The following is a 17,167-nucleotide window of genomic DNA, read 5'->3' on the forward strand; positions in this document are numbered from 1 at the left end:
CTACAATGTTTTCCATTCTTGATACTCTTTTAATTTTATAGAGTTATGTTCCGGACAAAGTTCAAAGTGTTAAAATTAACAAAGGGCAATAACTCCAAAATTAGGATAAAAAGAGTTATTTTTCTTAAAGCCGCAAAAATCCCTGCCCTGGTAGGGAGAATTTTGTAGGCCTGTTTATCAGATAAACTAGCCATCACTCATAGAGAGGACGCTGTACCTGTGCTAAATTTAGCTGATGTAAACAAACACTATAGCAGACGATAACATTTATTCACCATGCTATGCATTGTACAACATTTCAATCCATTTATTCCAAATTTTTTCTTTGTAATGAAATGTTTTTGCTTTTTTAACAGGAATTTTGTATGTCATTTCTGGATTTCTTTTATAGCTAACAGTTCTCTCAGATGTAGAATCCCTATTTATGTTTTCATTCCAGTCCAGTAATGCCAAGTCGATCCTTAATTTGTATGTGGGAAAACCTAAGTCAACAAATTGTAATAAAGCATTGTTGAAAGACTCCACATAATGTGTGTCCATACAATACTTATATTTGTCTGCTTCTTTATAAACTGGCAGTCCTTTCAAAAAATTGGTCAAAATTTCAACAGCTCTATCACTTTTCAGCAGGAATTTAGAACATTCATAGTTCACATCTGTTTTACATCTTGATGTTGACAAGCAACTGTCATGGTGACCTTGATAATGCTCCACAAAATTTATATGTTAGCTCGAAGTTTTTCAGCATTTTTGTCACTATTTTTCATGGAATAGTAAATATGTGTTCTTAGAGCAGCTGCTTTGTCCGATAGCTCTTCGTGCCAAGTTTTCCCATGATTTTGTCTAAGCCCAGAAGTTATTCGTTTTGCAGTTTTGGAAATTGATTTTGTCATGTGCCAGGTGTCTATAGCATTACAGGTTGGATTTCTTTCTTCACGCACATATTTCGTAATTTGGTTATTGTTGTCATGAGCATGGATAGTAACTGGACATGCCTGCTCATCTAAAGCTTGATAAATACGCTTAACACCTAAGAGCTCATGTCTTTGAGAGCATGGGTCATCATCTTTCTTAGATATTGTTTGTATATCCAAAACTTTATGTGTAGCTTGTCCCATGCAAACAACATCACTGAAAACTGCATTTTTCCTCCAGCAATGTCTAGCATCAGTCAAGATATTTATTCCCTGGGCCATTTCATCATCACTCATAGCAGCACATGTCATGGCTATTTCCTCCTGTAGGGCTCCATGTTTTGATTCTGAAGCCAGTCTAGAAATAAGTTCTTGGTAGGTGCTTTGAAATTTTGTAATGTAATGTTCTCCCATATTTCCAATGTTTGCACCATCACAGAACTTCGTAAAGTGGTTTGGTAACATACCAGATGAAAAGTATCCATGAGCTAGCCTGGTATTTACTAAAAACCGTCCTTGTTCAATATGAGGGGATGAGGTCCAATTCCAAAAGTGTTTTTCATTTTCACATTGCATATCCATAGACAAAACATGTTTAAGCATTTGATAATTTTTTATTGTAATGTTACCATTGCACTTATCGGTGTGAGATTCCACAGACCTCACAAGTTTTTCAACAGAACTAAATGAACCAACAAAAAGTTGATCATCAACTGCCCTATCCTTTTCAATGAATTGGTAAGTAGTCCCTTCAAAGTAAGTATCATTGCGTGGACCTCTTTCTGACGGAATGTTTTCATTTATAAAAAAAGTCGAACACCTTATTTAACAACTGAAAAGTTGATACTCTATTCAGTTTTCCTTCGCCTAGGAACAATTTTAGTCTATCCATTTTGTTAAGTAATTCTGTTTTTTCATTTTCAGTCTTATAATAAAACTCAAGACGACCCCTTAGCAGTGTTTGAGTCTGCTTCTGCTTCTTGTTTGATTCTTTTCGTGCTTCTTTGGAGCAAGAAGGAAACATGCGAGATTGTTGTTTCATTTCATCACGGATGCGTTTTAAACCTTGTTGTTGTGGATTATCCATTGTTATGCACAAATTTTTATTAATGAATTACAATAATCTTCAATAACACTTTCAGTTTACTGACACTTTTAACAATGAGCTCTGTTCCTTGTGATACTAGGCCACTCGGACATTTCCCAGTGTTAATTGCAAGAATAATAATGGGGTGATGATACCTTATCTCAGACTTGGTGTAGTATTTCAATAAACATTAATTTTGCTGTGGTGATACACAATGTAAATTTGGAGGGAAACTTGATTAGTAAATAAGCTGCGATATTGAATACAATAAAATTAAGAAATATATTGTTTGAATCACTGCTTAGTAGAAAGAAATAACAGAAGGAATATAAAATAGTTATCAAAGAGATATTGATATACAAAGGGATTCTAAAAGTAAAGACAGTATTTTTTTGTATACAGTCAAGTAGAAAACAAAACAAAACAACTAAACCAGAGGGCCATGATGGCCCTGAGGTCGCTCACCTGTATATAGCCCCCCCCCCCCCCGGGCCAATTTTTACCCAAGGCTTTTATTTGTTTTTATTTGGAACAGACTTATGGTAGGAACCACCCGAATAAGAAAGGATGTTTCATGCTAAACATCTCAAGTTCGTAGCTCATTGGGTTTTTTAAAAGAAATTTTTCTTTAAGTTTTACTATACACATATAGTATCAAAACAATGACAACCCCTGGGGCAGGGCCAGTTTTGACCCCTGGGCTTTTATTTTGAACAAACGTTGTAGATATTTACTTAAAGATGTTTTCATGCTTAATATCTAAACATCTAGCTATTTTGGTTTTTTCAAAGAAGATTTTATAAGTTTTTGCTATTACACATATAAGGAAAAAATTCAATGACCCCCGGGGCGGGGCCAGTTTTGACCTCAGGGCTTTTATTTGGGAACATTACTTGGTAGACACCCATTAGAACATGTTTCATGCTAAATATCTTAGCTCTGGCTCTTTGGGTTCATTTAAAAGAAGATTTTTTAAGTTTTTACAATATGCATATAGGGAAAATCAATTGACCCCCTGGGGCGGGGCCAAATTTTTGACCCATGTTGCTTTATTTGAACAAACTTAGTAGACACTCACTAGAAGATGTTTCATGCCAAATATCTTAGCTCTAGCTCTTTGGAGTTCTTAAAAAGGAAGATTTTTTAAGGTTTTTACTATATGCATATAGGGAAAATCTATGACCCCCTGGGCAGGGCCAATTCTTGACCTCAGGGCTTTTTTATTTGAACAAACTTCGGTAGACACTCATCTAGAAGATGTTTCATGCTAAATATCTTTAGCTCTAAGCTCTTTGGGTTCTTTACAAAGAAGATTTTTTATGCATATTATGGGAAAAATCAATGACCCCCTGGGGCGGGGCCAATTTTGACCCCAGGGGCTTTTCTCTTTGAAACAAACTTGCGTAGACCATTCACTAGAAGATTGTTTTCATTGCCAAATATCTAAGCTCTAGCTCTTTTGGGATTCTTTAAAAGAAGATTTTTTTTAAGTTGATTTTTTCATATATGCATTATAGGGAAAAATCTTATGACCCCCTGGGGCGGGGCCAATTTTGACCCCAGGGGCTTTTATTTTGAAACAAAACTTGGTAGACACTCATTAGAAGATGTTTTCATGCAAATATCTAAGCTCTAGCTATTAGGGTTGTTTAAAAGAAGATATTTAAAGATTTTTCTTCGGTTGCCATGGTCACCAGAGTATCTGCATTGTGAATTTAATTCTATTGAACAATTTTTAAAGGAGACCACCAAAGGATCATTCCTGTGAAGTTTGGATGAAATTGGCTCAGTGGTTTATGAGGAGATGTCATTTAAAGCAAAAGTTTACGGCCGGACGCCGGACGAAAAGCGATCACAAAAGCTCACCCTGTCACTTTGTGACAGGTGAGCTAAAAAAAGAGCAAATGATCGTTAATAACATAATATTGATGGACAAGAAAACACTTCAAATATTTAATTAGAAACTTTCAAAGCAGAGGGATGTGATCGTGTTTCTGTACACTGTATATGATATATAACAATAATATTTACAGTACACTAAATGGATATGAAAAGTGACACAATTTAATCAATTTACAGTTATCATTCATTTTTTAAATCATCCTGGATTATGTTGTTTCATAACTAGTATGATCACATTAATAGGAATATTAGAATAAAGAATAAATCTGCAACAGGTATGTGTGATAACATTTAATCGTGTTATAACTGATCAGCTCACTTCCCAAACAGATGCCAAGAGTAATATTTCAAGCTTCTACAGGAAAGTAAACACTGCCACGTGTATTTGTTTACAACCTGCAGTTCATGACCCCATTAACTCCGCCCCGGGATTTTCAAATTTTTGACAGTTAACTGATATTTTTTTGACAAAGTACATTTAAGTGATTTTTTCATGAAATTTTCTCTGCCATTTTATTTCAAATGTTGCAAAGAAGTTATACAAAAAGTTTTTAGGCAAAATACTTCTTGGTTATTTCACTATTTCAAAAAAGGGCTCTTAGATGTGAAGCATGTCAAAAATACCATGAAAATCTGCCCCAGCGCCATCTAGTGGCTTAAATAGTCAAGTTGCAGGTTTAAGCATTGCACATCTACCCATTGAGATCTATTCACCTACAAAGTTTCATGTTGATATCTCTTACAGTTTTATAGTTATGCCCCGGACAAGATTTTTCTATAAGGGGAGATAATTCAAAAACCGGGCAAAATAGAGTTATGGTTCTTTGACACTGCACTCCTTCTCAATGCCCTCTACCACTGTATGAAATTTCAACAAATTATCTCCAAGGGTTTTCAAGTTATGCTCTGGACAAGACAACGGAAGGACAGACGGACGGACAAGGCTCCGACTATATGCTCCTCCTAAATTCTTCGGGGAGCATAAAAAATAAAGCTGTCAATGAAGGTTATTAATACCTCCACCAGCAACCCTGACTTTTTGAAAAATAAGTGGTCTGAAGGAAAATTTGAACTCAACCTATAATTTATGAAGTTTCAACCATTTACAAAGAATTATTTTAATTAATTGCAATCCCAACCATGGTCTTCAGCTTTTTTTACACTAAATTTGATAATAATATCTCATTCCTAACTGTATTAATTGTCAGAAAACCATTTTTCTATTTATAGTAACAGGGACCTAGTTGACCCCAGGGGGCCCTAAAGCAATACCAGCCAGTGTCTTCACATAAGCTTGCTATATACCAAGATTTTTTTCAATATCTGATTTAAAAATATAGTTTTTGCCTGGAAACAATTTTTTCTATTTTAGTAACGGTTACCTTGACAACAGGGGGTCCAAAAGCAATCCCAACCTGGGATTTGAAAGCTTGCTATACATTTGTATATCAAATTTTATCAAAATATCTCATTCGTAACTCTTGAACTAGAGTAATAACTTTATTGTCCAGAAACCATGGGTCTTAAATTTAACATAAGCTTGCTATATACCAAAGTTGATTACAATATCTCATTCCAAACTCCAGATTTTGTCTGGAAACCATTTTCTATTTTTAGTAACAGTGACCTTGACCTTGGTCCAGGGGGTCCAAAAGCAATACCAACCAGGGTCTTCACATAAGGTTGCTATATAAGGTTTGATTACTTTATTCTAAACTAAAGTAATCATCCGGAAACCATGAAGGTGACTGACCGAACAACAAGCTGACTTCTATATAACCCCCTTTACTTCATTTGAGGATATTTCCTTCTAAATAGTGTGCTACTATTCTATGTTACAGGAAAATAATGAATGAGCTGTGATACGGAAGAAATAACCTTCATGGAAGTTTTATACACTTTAATATGAATGTATACATGTAGTATAGAAATTACCTTTGATTTTTGTGTCTTTTTTGTCATTTTCATGCTGTGCTTCTGTAATATCCTGTCAATAAATAAATTTTATACATAAGACTTTCTTTTTGTGCCTACTCAAAGGCACTGGCTTGTTTTATGTTCTTTTCTTTTTTTTAAATATTCTGCATGTTTTATGATCATGTGCATGAAGAAAGTCCTTAAACACATCAAACCCAGAAAACAAGATGGCCCAAAAAGCTCATCTTAGAAACCTCTAAACCTTTTAAAAACCTGAGGAAAGTTGATGAGACTTCTAAAATCATATTTGAATTAGTTTTACATCCTTTTCTCTTTTATTTTAGCTCTGTAGGTGATTTTTTTAAAAAAAAAAATTTTTTCAAGTTTTAAAGATTCCATTCAACAATAATTAAAAAATTTTATTTAAAGTTAAAAAAAAATCAAGCCCCGATTTTTATTTTCCCTTTAAACAAAACAAAATTTTAGAGCAATGATTTAGTTTAAATTTCTTTTCTGGAATTTTAAAAATTTAAAACATTTTAAGTCCCTTAAAAATGGTCCCTTTTTAAACCAAACTAAAAAAATGGGAGGGGCAGAGGCTCGACTATTTAAAAAAAAATTTTATTTTAGTATTTAAAAATGCTAGTTTCCTATGGAAAAATAAAATTGACAAAAAAGGGACAAAGGGGTTTTTTTAAAATGATTTTTTCAAAATTAAAAATTTCTGCTTTAATTTTTAATTTAAAGGCCCTAAAAAAATTTCCCCCAAAAACACAAAATCTTTAGTAGTTTATGGGAAAAACAGCTTTTCAAGCAAAACTTTTCCATGAATTTCTAAGTTGAAAAAGGGGGAGAAAATTCAGCCTAAATGCAAGATAGAATTATGGATCTTGGTCAGTGACCTACAATTAAAATTCTAAATGTATATGTGAAAGGTTTTAAATAAATATCTTTAAATACTTTATTGAGATATGTAAAACTGTGCATGTAAACATTAACCTAGAGACTAAGTAGAAAAGGGGAGATGAATCAGCCTAAATGTTGAGATTAGAGTTATCTAAACTTGGTCATTTTGAACATACAATAAATGACTCTCCAATTATGACCCTAAAGTACATGTGTAAAGTTTCAAGTAAATAATCTTTACCAAAAATTTCTAAGTTTCAAAGGGCAAATAACTCTGCAAATTTGCAGGCAGAGAGTTATGCAATTTTTGCCAAACTGATGACCATTGTTACTTTTAACAAGAGCCACTGCCGGGCAGGGGCAAGGCTCGACTTTTTACTTTTTCTAAAACGCAAAACATAGAAAGGTTTGAACATTATTTCTTAACGTTTCCTTTTTTTATAAATTTAGTTGGTCTGTCTTGTCACATTAGTTTTGTTTATCTATTTTGTATATATTATATGAATAGAAAACACGCAATTCTATAAATTAGAAACACGCCAATTTCTAAAAATAGAAAACATTACGCAATTTTCTAAAAATAGAAACATTACGCAATTTCTAAAAATAGCAACATTACACAATTTCTAAAAATAGAAACATTACGCAATTATCTAAAAATAGAAACATCAATTTTCTAAAAAAGAAACATTACACAATTTTCTAAAAATGAAACATTACGCCAATTTCTAAAGATAGAAACATTACGCAATTACTAAATATAGAAACATTTCTAAAAATAGAAACATTACGCAATTACCAAAATAAGAAACATTACGCAATTTCTAAAAATAGAAACATTACGCAATTTTCTAAAATAGAACATTACACAATTTCTAAAAATAGCAACATTACGCAATTTCTAAAATAGCAACATTACGGCATATTCCAAAAATAGAAACATTAAGCAATTTCTAAAAATACAAACATCAATTTCTAAAAAATAGAACATCAATGTCTAAACAAGAGGGCCATGATGGCCCTGAGATCGCTCACCTGTATGTAGGCCCCCACCCCCCCACAACGTTTGTAGGGCCAATTTTAACCCAAGGGCTTTTATATTGCACCCAAACTTGGTAGACACCCATAAGAAGATGTTTCATGCTAAACATCTATGCTCTAGCTCATTGGGCTTTTTAAAAGAAGATTTTTTTAAAGTTTTTACTATACACATATAGTTAAAAACAATGACACCCCTGGGGCGGGGCCAATTTTGACCCCAGGGCTTTTATTTGAACAAACTTGGTAGACACTTATTATAACATGTTTCATGCCAAATATCTTAGCTTTAACTCTTTGGGTTTTTAAAAGAAGATTTTTTACTATATGCATATAGGGGAAAATCAATGACCCCCTGGGGCGGGGCCAAATTTTGACCCCACGGCTTTTATTTGAACAAACTTGGTAGACACCTATTAGAACATGTTTGATGCTCAATATCTTAGCCATAGCTCTTTGAGTTCTTTAAAAGAAGATTTTTTAAGTTTTTACTATATGCATATAGGAAAAATCAATGACCCCCGGGGCGGGCCAATTTTGACCCAGGGCTTTTATTTGAACAAACTTGGTAGACACCATTAGAACATGTTTCATTGCTAAATATCTTAGCTCTAGCTCTTTGGGTTCTTTAAAAGAAGATTTTTTAAGTTTTTACTATATGCATATAGGGAAAATCAATGACCCCCCGGGGCGGGGCCAATTTTGACCCCAGGGCTTTTATTTGAACAAACTTGGTAGAAACACACTAGAAGATGTTTCATGCCAAATATCTAAGCTCTAGCTCTTATGGTTTTTTAAAAGAAGATATTTAAAGTTTTTTCTTTCGGTTGCCATGGCAACCAGAGTTCTGCATGGAATTAAATTCTTTGAACAATTTTTAAAAGGTGACCACCAAAGGAACATTCCTGTGAAGTTTGGATGAAATTGGCTTAGTGGTTTATGAGGAGATGTCATTTAAAGTAAAAGTTTACGGACGGACGGACGACGGACGGACGACGGACGGACGACGAACGGACGGACGCCGGACGAAAAGCGATCACAAAAGCTCACCCTGTCACTTTGTGACAGGTGAGCTAAAAATAGAAACATTACGCAATTTCTAAAAATAGAAACATTACGCAATTTCTAAAAATAGCGACATTACGCAATTTCTAAAAATAGCAACATTACGGAATTTCTAAAAATAGAAACATCACGCAATTTCTAAAAATAAAAACATTACGAAATTACAAAAAATAGAAAAATTACGCAATTACTAAAAAAAGAAACATAAAGCAATTTCTAAAAATAGAAACATTACGCAATTTCTAAAAATAGAATAATTTCCATAAATAGAAACATTACGCAATTTCCATAAATAGAAACATTACGCAATTTCAATAAATAGAAACATTACGCAATTTCCATAAATAGAAACATTACGCAATTTCTATAATAATATTAACATTACTCAATTATATAAATAGAAACATTACGCAATTCTATAAATAGAAACACTGTTGTTGTTTTGTTGTTGATGATGATGATGATGATGATAGATCTGTTCTGTTATAATATGAAGTTGATCCCTTCAATAATAGCAAAGTTACAGTCAGTTACCGCCAAAAACAATGAAAAATTTCAATAATTTGACCTTCAAAGACAATGTCATTAATGAATGAAGTCAAGGTCTTTCGGTATAATTTTTAACAGTTATCTTTGAAGATTATTAAGTTTCAAGACAATCCATTCAAAAATAACAAAGTTACAGCCAATAATAGCCAAAAAAATGAAAATTTCAATAATTTGACCTTTAAAGTCAAGGGCATTTATGAGTGAAGGTCAAGGTCTGGCTGGTTATTTTTAAGGGATATCCTTGAAGATTATTATGTTCAAGTTTGAAGACAATCCATTCAAAAATAACAAAAGTTTACAGCCAATAACAGCATGAACAAGCAAAAATTGGGACTTTTAACCTTGAAGGTCAAGGTTATTTATGGATGAAGGTCAAGGTTAGTGTGGTCTACTGAAAGGTCTTGTCCCAAGGGTTGTTGTGGCCAAGTATGAAGACAATACCCCAAGAAATAAAAAAAGTTATGATCCAGGTACAAGTTTGCGGACGGCAATGGGAACGGCAACGGCAACGCCGACCCGACTATAACAATACCTCTACTTTTTTTTTCAAAAAAAAAAAAAAGTCGAGCTAAAAAAGTATTGTAAATTTCGATTGAATATCTCAAGCAATAATTGAGATATTTGACTTTACAAAAAAACTTTAACCAAAATTTCTAAGTTATAAAGGGGCATTATTCTGTAAATATTATAGGCAGAGTTATCCAACTTGTCAATCTGATGTACATTGGTACTATAAATAAGTATTGTAAGTTTCAACTGAATATCTCAAGCAATAATTGAGATATTTGAATTTACAAACAAGAGGGCCATGATGGCCCTGGGGTCGCTCACCTGTACATAGGCCCCCAGGGCGGGGCCAGTTTAAACCAAAGGGCTTTTATTTGAACAAACTTGGAAGACACCCATTAGAAGATGTTTCATGATGTTAAGTTTTTGCTATACACAAATAATGAAAAACAATGACTTTTGCCCCCCCCTCCCCCTGGCAGGGCCAATTTTAACCCAAGGGCTTTTATTTGAACAAACTTGGTAGACACCCATTAGAAATGTTTCATGCTAAATATCTTAGCTCTAGCTCTTTGGGTTCTTTAAAAGAAGATTTTTAAGTTTTTAATTACTATAATATGCAATATAGGGAAAATCAATGACCCCCTAGGGCGGGGCCAATTTTTGACCCAAAGGCTTTTATTTGAACAAACTTGGTAAACATCCATTAGAACATGTTTCATGCTAAATTCTTAGCTCTAGCTCTTTGGGTTCTTTAATAGAAGATTTTTAACTTTTTTACTCTATGTATATAGGGAAAATCAATGACCCCTGGGGGCGGGGCCAATTTTGACCCCAGGGCTTTTATTTGAACAAATTTGGTAGACACCCATTAGAAGATGTGTCATGCTAAATATCTTAGCTTTAGCTCTTTGGGTTCTTTAAAAGAAAATTTTAAAGTTTTTTCTACATGTATATAGGGAAAATCAATGACCCCTGGGGCTGGGCCAATTATGACCCCAGGGCTTTTATTTGAACAATCTTGGTAGACACTCATTAGAAGATGTTTCATGCTAAATATCTTAGCTCTAGCTCTTTGGGTTCTTTAAAAGAAGATTTTTTAAAGTTTTTTACTATATGCATATAGGGAAAATCAATGACCCCCTGGGGCTGGGCCAATTTTGACCCCAGGGCTTTTATTTGAACAAACTTGGTAGACACTGATTAGAAGATGTTTCATGCTTAATATCTTAGCTCTAGCTCTTTGGGTTTCTTTAAAAGAATTTTTTTAAGTTTTTACTATATGCATATAGGGAAAATCAATGACCCCCTGGGGCTGGGCCAATTTTGACCCCAGGGCTTTTATTTGAACAAACTTGGAAGACATCCATTAGAACATGTTTCATTTGCCAAATATCTAAGCTCTAGCTCCTTGGGTTTTTCAGAAGAAGATTTTTTTAAGTTTTTACTATATTGCATATAGGGAAAATCAATGACCCTGGGGCGGGGCCAATTTTGACCCCAGGGCTTTTATTTGAACAATCTTGATAGACACTTATTAGAAAGATGTTTCATGCTTAATATCTTAGGTCCTAGCTCTTTGGGTTCTTTAAAAGAGGATTTTTTAAGTTTTTACTATATGCATATTGGGAAAATCAATGACCCCCTGGGGCGGGGCCAATTTTGACCCAGGGCTTTTATTTGAACAAACTTGGTAGACATCTGTTAGAACATGTTTCATGCCAAATATCTAAGCTCTAGCTCTTTGGGTTTTTTTAGAAGAAGTTTTTAAAGTTTTTACTATATGCATATAAGGAAAATCAATGACCCCCTGGGGCGGGGGCCAATTTTTGACCCCAGGGCTTTTATTTCAACAATCTTGGTAGACACTCATTAGAAGATGATTTTCATGCTTAATATGTTAGGTCTAGCTCTTTGGGTTCTTTAAAAGAAGATTTTTTTAAGTTTTTTACTATATGCATATAGGGAAAATCAATGACCCCCTGGGGCGGGGCCAATTTTTACCCCAGGGCTTTTATTTGAACAATCTTGGTAGACACTCACTAGAAGATGTTTCATGCCAAATATCTAAGCTCTGGCTCTTTGGGTTTTCTAGAAGAAGATGTTTAAAGTTTTTTCTTTTGGTTGCCATGGCAATCAGAGTTCTGCATGGAATGGAATTCTTTGAACAACTTTGTTAAGGCTTCACACAGGGAACATCCCTGTGAAGTTTCATTATGATCTGCCTTATGGTTTCAGAGGAGATGTCGTTTGAAAAGTGTGAACGGACAACGGACGACGGACGAAGAGTGATCCTAATAGCTCACCCTGAGCATATGCTCAGGTGAGCTAAAAACTTTAACCAACGCAGACGCCGACGTCGGGGTGACTACAATAGCTTTCATATTCTTCGAATAGTCGAGCTAAAAATCCACCATGATACTGTGTAATATGCATTTAAATCCCACTTCAATAAAATCAACCTTTCTAAAATACCTAAGATTGAAATAAACTTGCCACTTTAAAACTTTTTAGCTCTATAGACAATACAACTTAATTAAAATATTATTAGCTGATGTAATATGAAAATTTTAACAATTTTTAATTTTTTAATTAATTAGTCTACTAATTCATTTTATTTCTCTTGTCCAATGAACAATCCAGCTTTTACTAGATTAAGTGACTTAACGACTGTCCCTCTATTCCACAGCTCCTTAACTTTGAAGATTTTTCCACAGCTCCTTAACTTTGAAGATTTTTCCACAGCTCCTTAACTTTGAAGATTTTTCAGCTGCATTTGAATTAATACATGCCATTGGAAATTTCTAACTACTTCAGTCTCCTGTAATTCATTTTCCTATTAATGTCCTATTTAGACCCCAAACACTTGTTTTCGCTTTGAAAAATGTTGTAAGAAAAAGTGAGCAAATTGTAATCTTAAAAAATCTAGAATGGAATAAGAGCCTGGTCATATACTCACATTTCCTGTCTGCAACTGTGAAAATTTCTCCTTAATTTCAGCAACAGCTTTTGCAACATGCTCCTTAAATCCACTTACTACTATTCTCAAAGGTTCTTTCATTTTTAGCAGACCTGTAAGGTATTCACGCTAAACTTGATAAAAGAAACATCAAAAATACAAAACTTTGTCATGACAATAGGACTTAAAACAAGATATGTTTGTAAAACATGTATGCCCCCTATCAGCAGCCAATGAGTCATGTGATAAGGTTATTATGCATGACTTCTGACCCAGTGATCAAACAATTAATAAGGGTTATCAAGTATAACTGGTCATGACCTTAACCTTTGACCCCTTAACCCCAAAATCCAATAGGGGTTATCTGCTGGTCACGACCAATCATCATACAAAGTTTGAAGTTCCTAGGCCTAAGCTTTTTAAGTTAATTGATCGGAAACCGTTTTAACATACCAGGTCAATGTGACCTTGACCTTTGACCCCTTGACCCCAAAATCAACAGGTCATCTGCTGGTCATGACCAATCACCATACCATGTTTGAAGTTCCAAGGCCAAAGGGTTCTTAAGTTATTGATTTGAAAGCATTTTTACCTACAAGGTCAATGTGACCTTGCCCTTTGACCCTTAACCTCAATATCAATAGGGGTCATCTACTGGTCATGACCAATCATCATACCAAGTTTGAAGTTCCTAGGCCTAAGGGTTCTTTAGTTATTGATCGGAAACCGTTTTTACCTAAGAGGGCACGGTGACCTTGACCTTTGACCCCTTGACCCCAAAATCAATAGGGGTCATCTACTGATCATGACCAATCACAATATCAAGTTTGAAGTCCCTAGGCCTAAGGGTTCATTCGTAATTGATCGGAAACCGTTTTTACCTACAAAGTCAATATGACCTTGACCTTTGACCCCTTAACCCCAAAATCAATAGGGGTCATCTGCTGGTCATGACCAATCACCATACCAAGTTTGAAGTTCCTAGGCCTAAGGGTTCTTTTGTTATTGATCAGAAACCGTTTTTACCAAAAAGGTCAATGTGACCTTGACCTTTGACCCCTTGACCCCAAAATCAATAGGGATCATCTACTGATCAAGACCAATCACCATATCAAGTTTGAAGTTCCTAGGCCTTAAGGTTCTTTAGTTATTGATCGAAAACCGTTTTTGCTTACAAGGTCAATGTGACCTTGACCTTTGACCCCTTGACCCCAAAATCAATAGGGGTCATCTACTGATCATGACCAATCACCATACAAAGTTTAAAATTCCTAGGCCTTAAAGTTCTTTAGTTATTGATCGGAAACCGTTTTTGCTTACAAGGTCAATGTGACCTTGACCTTTGACCCCTTGACCCCAAAATCAATAGGGATCATCTACTGATCATGACCAATCACCATATCAAGTTTGAAGTTCCTAGGCCTTAAGGTTCTTTAGTTATTGATCGTAAACCGTTTTTGCTTACAAGGTCAATGTGACCTTGACCTTTGACCCCAAAATCAATAGGGATCATCTACTGATCATGACCAATCACCATATCAAGTTTGAAGTTCCTAGGCCTTAAGGTTCTTTAGTTATTGATCGTAAACCGTTTTTGCTTACAAGGTCAATGTGACCTTGACCTTTGACCCCTTGACCCCAAAATCAATAGGGGTCATCTACTGGTCATGACCAATCACCATACCAAGTTTGAAGTTCCTAGGCCTTAAGGTTCTTTAGTTATTGATCGGAAACCGTTTTTGCTTACAAGGTCAATGTGACCTTGACCTTTGACCCCTTGACCCCAAAATCAATAGGGATCATCTACTGGTCATGACCAATCACCATACCAAGTTTGAAGTTCCTAGGCCTTAAGGTTCTTTAGTTATTGATCGGAAATCGTTTTTGCTTACAAGGTCAATGTGACCTTGACCTCCTTTGACCCCTTGACCCCAAAATCAATAGGGGTCATCTACTGGTCATGACCAATCATCATACCAAGTTTGAAGTTCCTAGGCCTAAGGGTTCTTTAGTTATCACTCGGAAACCATTTGGTCTACGGACCGACGGACCAACGGACCGACGGACCGACAAGTGCAAAGCAATATACCCCCTTTTCTTCGAAATGGGGGCATAATAATCATGTAAAATGCCAAATAAAATCAGTTATAAAGCTGCATGCCTGCAGATTAGCCAAATATATCAAGATAATCAAATTTGTGTAAATTGTACTAAGATTTTAAGAAAAGTGGAAATGTTCAATATTCAAGACATGATTTATATGTTAAATGTAGTAAATAAATGAGTTTGCAGTATTTTTTACCATATACATATACTGCATGGCAAACACAGCAAGGGAACATTTTGCATATTCTTGTCAATTCCAGGTATTTTTTTTCAAAGATTTTTAGTGCCATTTGCAATATCAATCTCTTTCTTTGTTAACTTGACAATGTTTTACTGTTTAATACACTTTAGAAAATTCATGAAAAGGAACATGAATCTGGAAGCATGCTGCTTTAATATCTATTCATTATCATTTCAAGACAAACTAGTACTTCAATCAATGGGAGACTATACAGGTCATCAATGCAAGGTACAATACAACCAGATATTGTCAATTAATGAAGGCTTTCTAATAAAAAGCTGTAAAATTTTAATTATAGAATGAATTTTTCTTAAAAACAATCACTGGTCGACTTTGAATATCAGTATCTTCTGTCAGTATGCGCTTCTCTTTCTTTTCATTTAAGGAAATAATTGGCATTTAAAATCATCAAAATCTCAAAATAATTTAAGCAAGAGGGCCATGATGGCCCTGAATCCCTCACCAGAAACAACTGCTTTTCAATGTTGGAAATTATCTATTGTCAATATTTACTAATATTAAATTAGAGCAGAGAATATCTTTCATCTATAATTTGAAGAAATGCCATGAATTTAAGCTTTAGCTTAAATGGGGCCAATCAAATAAATATGAGCATATTTGATAAAAGCGTACCTAAGACTGCTACAGACAAAGTTTGGTGATCATCCATCAATTATTTCAGTATGAGATGATGTTCAAAGGTTTTTCTATTTGTAGCTTTAGCTGCCCCTTAAAGGGGCAATCAAATAAATATGGGCAAACTTGATAAAAGACTACCTAAGAATGCTACAGACAAAGTTGTGTGATCATCCATCAATTATTTCATTAGGAGATGATGTTTAAAGGTTTTTCTATTATCAGCCCTAGAGACCCCTAAAAAGGGCCAATCAAATTAATATAAGCAAATTTGATAAAACACTACCCAAGAATGCAACAGTCAAAGTTTGGTGATCATCCATCAATTAGTTCTGTAGTAGATGTTTAAAGGTTTTTCTATTTTTAGCTCTGTTGACCCCTAAAATGGGCCAATTGAGATGACATGAGCAAATTAAGTTTGACTGTCACAAGGATGCTACAGACCAAATTTGAGGTAAATTTGCCTAGCAGTTTCAGAGAAGAAGACAAGTGTTGACGCACGACGAGGGACGCCAGACGCCGGAGTATCCCCCTTTGATACTAATAGCTCACCCTGAACGTTCTGTTCTTGTGAGCTAATTAGATTGCACTGACACAATAATTTTTTACCTGTTTTTTCCAGTTTGAAGTATCCAAGAACTTTAGTAAATGAATTTTCATCTTCAACCATTATTTCCACCTGTTTGATTTGATGAAGTTCATGGCTGACATCTTTGATTGCTTCACACAGGTAATGAGTCAACTCTTTATTCAACAAAAACGAATCTATTTTGTTAAAATAAAAATAGATATATTTAGATTTAAATCAAATTTTGCATTAATTTTTCAATTATAAATATGAGATAGGAATAAAGTGTAAAATGTTGTTTTCTTTTTAAATAAAATGAATGGTTTATCTAATGCTGTTACAGCTTTTATATACAATTTATTTATATACATATTGGAAACATTGCTTAAAATATCTAGAACTTTGTTAAAAAACAGCAACAAAATAAATGAAATAAATTAAGTGAAAATCACTTTGTTAATGAAATACAGTTAAATAAGAATTACTTCTTGTGACATCTTTGTTCCATGACACATGTTTGATTACACATATTATATGATTATAATGATAACCAAGCATTTATTGAAATTTTATCCCCAACCAAATAGTGTTCAAGATCTTTTCATGGCCAAGGCCACAATTATTCAAGCATTGATAGGTCTAATAAGGTTTCCTTAAAACCAAGTGATCTGAGTGAGTTGCAGGGAAATATTTCGTAAACAAATGTTATTCTGCAAATATACTTAGGAAATAGATATCAATTCTGAGTGCATTGTTGTAGAATAATGCATGG

The 17,167-nt window shown here is 34.3% G+C and overlaps 1 protein-coding gene across 2 annotated transcripts in view; it reads right to left on the reverse strand.

Moving 5' to 3' along the window:
- Positions 1–16,600, reverse strand: part of LOC132720174 (uncharacterized) — a 37,094-nt gene extending 20,494 nt beyond the window's left edge. For both annotated transcript variants that reach the window (XM_060704217.1, XM_060704216.1), the window contains exons 1-3: positions 16,437–16,600; positions 12,845–12,957; positions 5,839–5,890 (exon numbers count right to left, since the gene is read on the reverse strand). In XM_060704217.1, the coding sequence (XP_060560200.1) occupies positions 5,839–5,890; positions 12,845–12,957; positions 16,437–16,497 (226 nt within the window). In that variant the 5' untranslated portion in view covers positions 16,498–16,600. The remainder of the gene's footprint in view (positions 1–5,838; positions 5,891–12,844; positions 12,958–16,436) is intronic.
- Between the last annotated feature and the right edge of the window lie 567 nt (positions 16,601–17,167).

Source organism: Ruditapes philippinarum, unplaced genomic scaffold, assembly GCF_026571515.1.
Source record: "Ruditapes philippinarum isolate M1 unplaced genomic scaffold, ASM2657151v2 ctg784_1_1_1_1, whole genome shotgun sequence".
In the NCBI taxonomy this organism is placed as follows: domain Eukaryota; kingdom Metazoa; phylum Mollusca; class Bivalvia; order Venerida; family Veneridae; genus Ruditapes; species Ruditapes philippinarum.